Genomic DNA, 9,438 nt, shown 5'->3' on the forward strand with positions numbered 1-9,438 from the left:
TAAGTGTACGGTGACCACTGCACACTACATGCACTTGCCTAAGTGCATTGTCATTTCCACTTCACTTTACATGTGCTTGCCTAAGTGCTTGGTGACCACTACACACTACATGCACTGCCCAAGTCACCATTAATTTCCACCCATAAAATGTGTAATTTTGCAAGCGTGTAGTGGTTTCAACTTATCATCTATTGGTTTTGCTCAAGTGTGTAGTGGTTTTCACTAAATGTTTGATTGTTTTGCCTAAGTAGATAGTGGTTTCCACTCCAAGATTAATAAGAAATCTCAATCTCAAAACCACCCTACCTCTCTTAGAGTTTAAGGAAATGCTAATTTTTTTAAAAAATTATTGGAAGATTGTGAAACATGATTGAATTTCAAAGATATAAGTAAGACTAAAAAATGTTATTGAGGAGAGAGAAAGCAACGAAAATTAAAGTTAAAAAAATAAAAAAATAAAAAAAAATTTATAAAAGATTTTAAACTGAGATGAGAGTAAAAATTTTCTTGACATTGCAAATGGTGGGTTTTAAATTGGGACGAGACTAAATTTACCTTGATTTTGTAAAATATGGATTGATATTAAAAATTAATTAATTAATTCATCCATTGTTGCTTTGAAAGTATCCAAATGGCATTGGTTTTAACAAATGGAAAACTAAAACAATGAAAAATAAATCATAAATGGTAATAAAATAAATATTTTTCAATCAAATTTGCATTACCCCATCAAATTATTGTTTTGGGGAGCTTAAAGTGGCAAAGTTTGTGGTGATTTTCTAAGTCTTATTGCAATTATCATTTAAAAAATTTATAATTATTTACAAGTGGTGGTTTGCCTTGCAAGTTAAGATGATGAGGTGGCACAGGGACCTATTTTATCTATTGGTTCTTGGCTACACTTGGATGTTCTCATTGGTCTATTAAGTGGTGGCTTCTTCTACAAGTGTCCCATTCTCATTGGCCTATTTGATGGTGCGTCTTATCAAGTAATTATGTCTAATCCATTTTCTTATTAGTCCATGGAGGTACTATAATTTTTCCTTTGGCCCACAAGGTGGTGCTTAATTGTAATTGGGTCAACATATAATGCTTGTAGCAGGGGGTTGAAACATTAAATAGGACTTATGTGGACTAATCTTGGCCCTCAATTTCAAATCAATCTTGGTCATTTGTTGTATTAGAGCATCTTATATAAGGACTACTCTTGTCATTTGTAAAAGGAATTCTTGGAGAATTGTTGCTATTATAATGCCAAATTTGCTCCACTTTTCATTAATGTGATTTGCATGTTGAATTGTTGTGATTGTATTTGCAATATTGTATGGTGATCCATATTTCCTCACGTAGCTTAGGATTTCATTTCATGTTGTTTAGAACTAGTTTAGTTGGATGGAATTCATTGTGGATGTTCACTTGTTTGACTTGAACAAATCTAGGGCACAAGCCTCTTGTGGATGGTAGGAGTGCCTTGTGTGGTAAGCCGATGATTGAGCACTTAACTTCAATTGATATCCAATCTTTAGTTTGCATCAATTGATGAGATTAAAGATGGTAGATATTGATGTGAAAATCATTAGTGTTCCTTGGAAGCTTGCACTAGGTGGGTGAAGTTGTTGATTAAGATACATCTAGTAGAGTCCAAGTCCATCCATGATTCCTTGCATTCATAGTAGAAGTAAAAATAGAGGTTAGAAGTTTAAGTTGAGGTTGAGGTGGGAAAGTTAGATATATTTTCATTGCACATTGTAGCTCTAAACCTTTAGAAGTACAAGAATTGATATTTGTTGAATGAATAACGTGAGTTCCTTTGTGATAATTAGCATACCACATCATAAAACTGAGTGAAATCTATAGTTCAAAATGAAACTTAAAGTCATTTTTTGATCTTACTTTGCAAACTTAGCATGTGAGATGACCTTATATCAAGAAAGAGTTGAATGTTCATTGTTTCTCCATAAAACATTAAGTATTGTAATGGAACAAGAACTCACATCAACACGTCTATTCATGGGACCTAGAAGTGTGGGTTGAATGGTCAAAACAGTGATGGAATTGAAATTGTAATGGAACAAGAACTCACATCAACAGTGATGGAATTCGAATTGTAATGAAACAAGAACTCACATCAACACATTATTCATGGGACCTACAAGTGTGGGTTGAATGGTCAAAACTGTGATGGAATTGGAAAATAATCAGCGTATTTGAACGGGCTGACTTAACTATCACGCTAGAATAGACAAATTTAATTTACATAAATTGGAGTTGCTGGGTTGAGAACCAGAAATATCTGCAGAAACAGGCTGTAATGTATTACAGCAAATTTAAATGTGGAGCCTAGTCGACAAAATCTTTCACGAGGAATTTGTTCTCACTGCAAATATGTGAATGGTCTAATCAGCTTCACCAGATCATTGTATGTACTGCAGAACTGTCCAGACTGTATATACGAAATCAGTTCAACTTTAAAATACGATTGTTCTTAATAAATAAATAACCATTAATCGCTGGTTTGGAGACGGTTAAGCCTACAAATCTATATTAGAAAATAAAAAGCTGGCGGTGGAAGACTTCTGGCAATTTTAAAACAACGGCAGCTGCCAAAATTTTAGTGGGTGGAGCTTGTTTCAATTCCGTAAAGAATTTCTATGGTTCGTACAAATCTATTAAACATTTTTTCCCCTTGTGGGGCCCTGCTGACATAAGTCCGGACCTCCTCACTTCATTAGCTGTTTTCTATAAATCACTGACATCCGTCGTTTGTGAGAAGACCTTCATTGATCTCATATCCATTCTGAACCAGAAGCAAAAGAATCTAGCCGTTGCTCAACGTTCCAATTTCAGTCCGTTAACAAATTCTGTGAAGGTAAAAAGTCTTTCAATTTAAGGTTTTTTCTTGCCTGTAACGGTCTTATTTTTCCAAAAAAGAAGAAAAGCAGAGCCCACATTACCCCGCCATTGTAGGTAGAGGTACAGCAGCGAAGGAACAAGTAGGGACCGTTGGTTCGTGAAAGAAATCCATCCAGCGTCTATTTCATGAACTCAACTGCACAGGTTCTGCCATTGATGTTTGACTGGTAGTAGAGTCCTGTTTAATGGTTGTTATGCAATACGGTTCAAACTGCATAATAGAACAAGGTTAGTGGTCTACAAACTGCACAGGCCCCTTCGTTTTACTATTGTCACTGTTTCAGTGATATGCACATGATGCAGATGTTCAGTTGCAAGAGCCAGAGCGTTAAGCTCGGTTCCCTGCTGAAGCTCTTAACCCCATCTGTTCAGGAAATTTGTATATCGGATCAGAACCCCGTCTTTCACGAGTTCTACAATACCCTTATAAGAGGTGTAGAGCTGGTTAAAAAATGCGAGGGTATTAGCACTCTTAACCTTCCTCTCAATTATAGGCATGCTTTGCTACTTACAAAGCTTCAAAAGGAGATTGAAGGTTTTTTGGCTGCAATTTCTCCCCTAATACTGCTCGAAGCTAGAGGTCTGTTGGCAGATCTGAAAAGAAATTACCCGTTAGAGGCTGCAGATATAAGCAAGGAACTGGACAATTCCATCTTCAAACAAGCTTCAATGCTCACAGGTGACCCTTGCCAAAATGCCAAGATGCTGCAACAACCTGTTTTAGATGATTTGATGAACTGTACTGAAATGATAGAGGATTCTTCAAGCTCTTATCATAGTAATGGTTCTAGAACTTCTCAAATTTTTGTGGGTTTGGAGAAACCCATTGGAGATGTTAAGGAGCTTTTGTTCAACCCCGAGGTTTCCGTCGTTGGTGTCCACTGTATGGGTGGTGGCGGTAAAACCACATTAGCTCTGGCTCTCTATGATGATCCTAATATTAAAGGTAAAATGGGCTTCCCCATGCTTTGGGTAATGTTTGTTTGTTGTTTTAAGCTTTTATTTGAAAGGTCCTCTGTTGAAATTTCTGTTGTCTCTGCATTGAGTGGCCAACATATGCCAAGATTTTGGGTATTTTTCGGCTTTTCTTCATACCGAAGGGGACGATTCCGTTTCTGGACTTTTAAAACCCTCACTCCAGATGCTGTTCCCTTTTAATGGGAGATATTTCTGAAAGAAGACCCCTAAAGTAAATTTGGTTGCCTTGACTCGTCATTTACAGATCTGTCTTCTGGGTATTTTTTGTTTTTGTTTGTCTCTTTTCGGCTGATGTCATGCAATCTCTGGACTTTTAGGTGCCTTTTACACCAAGTTCTGTCTAGTTCTCCGGGGCGAAGTTCTGAAAGAAGTTTCTTAAAGTTAATTTGGTTGCCTTGACTAGTCATTTTAATTTTAGATGAGAGATTATATATGTTGTAGAACTGTCTAAGATATTTCTGAAAGAAGACCCCTAAAGTAAATATGGTTTCCTTGACTCGTCATTTACAGATCTGTCTTCTGGGTATTTTTTGTTTTTGTTTGTCCCTTTCGGAGGATGTCATGCAATCTCTGGACTTCTAGAAGCCTCTTACACCAAGTTCTGTCATGCAATCTCTGGACTTTTAGGTGCCTTTTACACACAGTTCTGTCTAGTTCTCAGGGGTGAAGTTCTGAAAGAAGTTTCTTAAAGTTAATTTGGTTGCCTTGACTAGTCATTTTAATTTTAGATGAGAGATTATAGATGTTGTAGAACTGTCTAAGATTTTGGGCTTTTTTTTGTTTTTATCCTTGTGGAGGAGGTGATTTGGTCACTGGACTTAATCTTGTCCACTTCTTGGGGTCGATAGATCTGGAAGATCTTTAAAGTTAATTTGGCTGCTTTGACTTGTTATTTAGATTTTAGATGATAGATTATTAAAAATGTAGATCTATCATAGTTTTTATATATATTTTGGTTTACCCCTTATCAGATCACTGGTCTTTTGTAACTCTCATAGGCTAAGCGCTGTCCGCTTCTCAGCAGCGATAGTTCTGAAAGTTTCTTAGAGATAATTTAGTTGTCTTAACACGTTATTATAAACAGAGATCTGTCTATCTCAGGGTTGCACTAAATATTAGTTTCAGTTATCAGTATGTAGGCTACTTTAGTTCGATTTGAGTCAAATTTGTCAGCTTAACGGACTCGATGTATTGAGGGTTTCAGGTCATTTTAGGAACAATGTATTTTTCTTCACCGTTTCACAGTCCCCAAATCTGAAGGGCATATTAGAGAACATGTGGGAAAAGCTTGTTGGGAAGAAGAAACCTGACTTTCAGAATGTAGAAGATGCCCACAGACAACTTGAACAACAGCTTCTGAAGATATCGAAACCAACTCTAGTGATTCTAGATGATGTCTGGAGCAGAGCAAGTCTAGAAACATTGCTTTTTGAAGGGCCAGGATTCAAGACTCTAATCACAACTAGAGATGGTTCCACTATACCGAAAAACCCTTCTACCCAACTGTACCAATTACCATTGCTGGGGCACGAAAATGCTTTGTCCCTTTTCTGCTTCTGGGCATTCGGACAAACATCAATTCCATGCACTGCTGATGCAAGTCTGGTGAAAGAGGTGTGTAGCCTTTTCTAAGATCATTGTTGAATTTTAAGGGTCAGATGAATTTCATATTAACTTTATCTAGAAATTTTGAACTTAAGTTGTCCTACAAGACCACCTAAATGTTTTTTCCTTCAATGAGTTACAGGTGGAAGCAGAATGTAAAGGCCTGCCATTAGCTCTTAAGGTGGTAGGAAGCTCGTTGCATGGAGAACTTCCCGTAGTATGGGAGATTGCAAAGAACAAGCTTTCAAAAGGAGAGGCCATATCGAATTATCACAAAGAAGGGCTTCTGAAATGCTTGGAGACTAGTGTTTTCCTGTTAGATGATGTTGTAAGGGAATGTTTCTTAGACTTGGCAGCGTTTCCAGAGGATAGAAAGATCTGTGCTGATGCATTGTTAGATGTTTGGGTTTATTTTCGGAATCTGGAATGGCAGGATGCATTTGCCATTTTATTGGAGCTTGCAAGTCGAAACCTGTTGAACTTAACTAGCAACACTCCAGGGTAATTGCTTTTCTTTTTCATGTAGAATATTTTTTTGTTATTAGTATAACATTATGCTGACTTGGTGGTTGCACTTATCAGGAGCGGAGCAGCAATTTCTCATGGAAGTGTCTCTGAGCTGTACTTTTCTCAGCACGATGTAATGAGGGATTTGGCCTTGTATTTGGGATGCCAAGGTGATATAGTACATAGGAAGAGGTTACTCATGCCTAAGAAGGAGGATTGTTTGCCAGGGACATGGGCGCTGCATTGTGATAAACTGTTTGACGCTCAAATTGTCTCTATTCACACAGGTTGGTTACAAGGTTTTTCACAGATGGAATCTCACCGATTAACAACTTGTTTGTGAAATACTAGCTATATGTTGGTCGCAAAAAATTTGTACATTAGGATAATGAAACTTAATCCATACAGTTTCTGGATTCAAGTTTCAACTCTGTGAGCTTCGTATTTAATCAACCTTTTAGATCACACACCATGACAGTGAAACTTAAGTTGTCTCATATACAGATCTCTGAAGCTCCTGGATTCAACTTAAATAAGATGATAACTAAACCCTAACAAGGATATCATTTGTGGCCATTGTATTATATTCTATAATTACATTTTAATTCTGTTCTTTCCATGCAGGTCCAATGGAGGAGAACCAGTGGCGCAATATTAATTTTCCGGAGGTGGAGGCTCTGATATTAATCTTTACTGCGAGTGAATATTATCTTCCTCCATTTTTGAAATCAATGAAGAAACTGAAATTTCTCATGGTATTCAATTATGGCACAAAGAGAGCAACAGTGAAAGGCTTGGAGACCATATCTTCACTCACTCAACTGAAAAGTGTCCGCTTGGAGAGGGTGATAGCTCCAGCCGTATTAAATCAGAGCAAAGCGCTACAGAATTTAGAGAAGCTATCTTTGAGCTTATGCGAAGGGTTTAAAAACCCATCCACATTCAACAATATCAAGCTGCAAGGTTTTAACATGGATCACTGCAGTGATTTAGAGGAGTTACCCCAAAACATCTGCTATATGCCTTACGCTCAGCTGTGGTCTATTACCAATTGCCATCAGGTTCAGAAGTTACCATATGACCTTGGAAATCTAAGCGCTTTAAGAGTGTTAAGGTTGTCAGCGCTGCCAAGCCTAAAAGAGCTTCCATCATCAATTGGAAACCTTGGGGGGCTGGAATATCTAGATATTTCAGTATGTGTGGGTTTGAAGGAACTTCCAGAGGAAATAGGCCAACTAAAGAAATTGACTGAGTTAGATATGCGTGAGTGTTCTCGTTTGAAGAGCCTACCCAAAAGTGTTTGTGGACTAACTTCGCTGAAACATGTTACCTGTGATGACAAGATTGCGAAACAGTGGATGCTGGCCAAGAAAATTGCTCTCCCAGAACTCAGAGTTGAAATTGTTGAAGTACAGTTCGGTTTGGATTGGCTTGACGATTGACTCGACAACTTGGTAAAATGTCTCTCAACACGATCTTCTTTAACTTTATCTTCTACAGCAGGTTCTCTGTAAACACTCTTGTATAGTAGTATGTGAGCCTGTTGGTTGACTAATTTTTTTGCAGAAGTGCTCTGTACCTTCGTGATTGATAATATGGTTTCATTTGTTTGTGGTGGGTGCAGAAACAATTTTCTTGGAAGGGGATGCAAATATGTTGAACATTTAAATGGTTTTTGATATTAAGTTTGACTCTTTAATAGTTGCTGGGAAAAAATCTCGAAGAACATGGTTTTTGATTTTCAGTTTCACTTTTCTTATATTTTGCTCTGAGGTCTCGAAAACCTATGGACAGAAAAAAAAGGCTATGTATTTGTATTCCCCTTATGTATTGTATAATATATATCGTAAGGTGTGATAGGAGCCGAGAATGCAATTGAATCGTGCCAGGTCCGAGTGCGTTCTATAGTCTGGACAGGTTGGAAGTGTCAATTACTACTTGGTTTAATGTATATCGTATTTTAGTTTAATGGCTGAATTATAATTAGGGAGAATGGGTGGTATGTTTTGTTGACATTGTTTATTGATGTTTGAACGGTGACTTCAATTGACCGTTTATGATAGTGTATTTGAAGGATGTTTAGATATAGGGGAGAGGCACCAGTAGTGGAGCGGGGTCCAATAATGGTTATAGCAATTGTGAATATTAATACTATTAATACAACAAATAAATATTAAATCTTGATTACATAGATTTTATCTATTAATAAAAAAATTATCAGATATGTGATGCATGGAACCAATAATAGTACACGTGAGAACTTGTAATGTTTAAATAAATTCAAAAATTTATACATATATTATCAAATCTTATGTAATATATTTTGCTTTGATTAATATAAATAAGTGTACTACAATAAGTTCCTTAGTTTTAAAATAATGAATCTATCATAACTAAATAAGTGTCTCAGAAAATTAAATAGATCTCTTGCATCTCACAATTGGAAATAAATATATAGATTTATGATCCAATATGTCACAATTTAAGATTTGATTGTGATTGGCAAATATTACAACTTTGACAGTTTCAGCAATGTTTATTGAAAAAATACCATCACTGAATGTACAATAATACAACAGTTTATAAATCTATACATATATTCTTCTTTAAATATTACCCACTAGTGTACAACTACTAGGTACTTTACAACTGTAAACAAATCTTTTTTTTTAAAATATTACCCACTAGTGTACAACTCCTGGGTACTTTACATCTTTTTTTTTCAAATAATACTGACTGGTGTACAACTACTGGAATACCATCAAATCTAATTTCAAGTCTTCATTCCAACTTCCTCCACCTAGCTGATGCATTTATTGGCTTATTTGACCTTTCACCTACAAAAGTAGAAAACTTATAAGGCTCACCACAAAAATAACACAAAGAAAAAATAATGTTTAATTAACAAGACAACTATCAAAATTTCAAACTCTTAATTTATGAGAACAAATTACATCATACTAAAACAGTCAAATCATGCAACAAAATTCAATCCGTGGGAACAAAAACCATCCAATCAAATTTAGGACAATTAAAAGCTCAATCCATGGCAACAAAAACCATCCAATCAAATTTGGATATTAAAAAAGACTAACCAATTGAAATTTAATCTAATCATGGTTAAAGAAGAGTTAACACAATCTATAAAATGAATGGATAGTAGTCTCTTTTCTTTCACTGTAGACATTTTCTCTGCTTCAGCTTGTATTTAGGATCAACAATATCTGCAACTGCTCTCATCAACCACTCTCATCAACCAGACTAAGCATATTCAGGAGCATAATTTTCAACCAGGTTAAGCATATTCAGGTGCATAAATTGTTATTCATTTTCATTTATATTTTCTTTGCGTAGATCTTTCAATTTTTTTTAAAATAAAAGATATGCTCAGAGAGAACATATAGGTCAATAGGTTTGTACACATATGTTCAAATT

At 36.0% G+C, this 9,438-nt stretch overlaps 1 protein-coding gene across 1 annotated transcript; it reads left to right on the top strand.

The window, feature by feature from the left end:
* The first annotated feature begins 2,770 nt into the window (after positions 1-2,770).
* LOC149560639 (putative disease resistance protein At4g33300) lies at positions 2,771-7,996 on the top strand. The gene is made up of 6 exons (XM_089824761.1): positions 2,771-3,859; positions 5,096-5,505; positions 5,639-5,997; positions 6,079-6,290; positions 6,628-7,457; positions 7,628-7,996. Exons 1-5 carry the CDS (start codon positions 3,202-3,204, stop codon positions 7,443-7,445), a joined length of 2,457 nt encoding a protein of 818 aa, XP_089680887.1. The 5' UTR covers positions 2,771-3,201; the 3' UTR covers positions 7,446-7,457; positions 7,628-7,996.
* Positions 7,997-9,438: the final 1,442 nt, after the last annotated feature.

The sequence above is a fragment of the Cupressus sempervirens genome, chromosome 4 (assembly GCF_028749045.1).
Source record: "Cupressus sempervirens isolate cs-2001-9-10 chromosome 4, ASM2874904v1, whole genome shotgun sequence".
Classification (NCBI taxonomy): domain Eukaryota; kingdom Viridiplantae; phylum Streptophyta; class Pinopsida; order Cupressales; family Cupressaceae; genus Cupressus; species Cupressus sempervirens.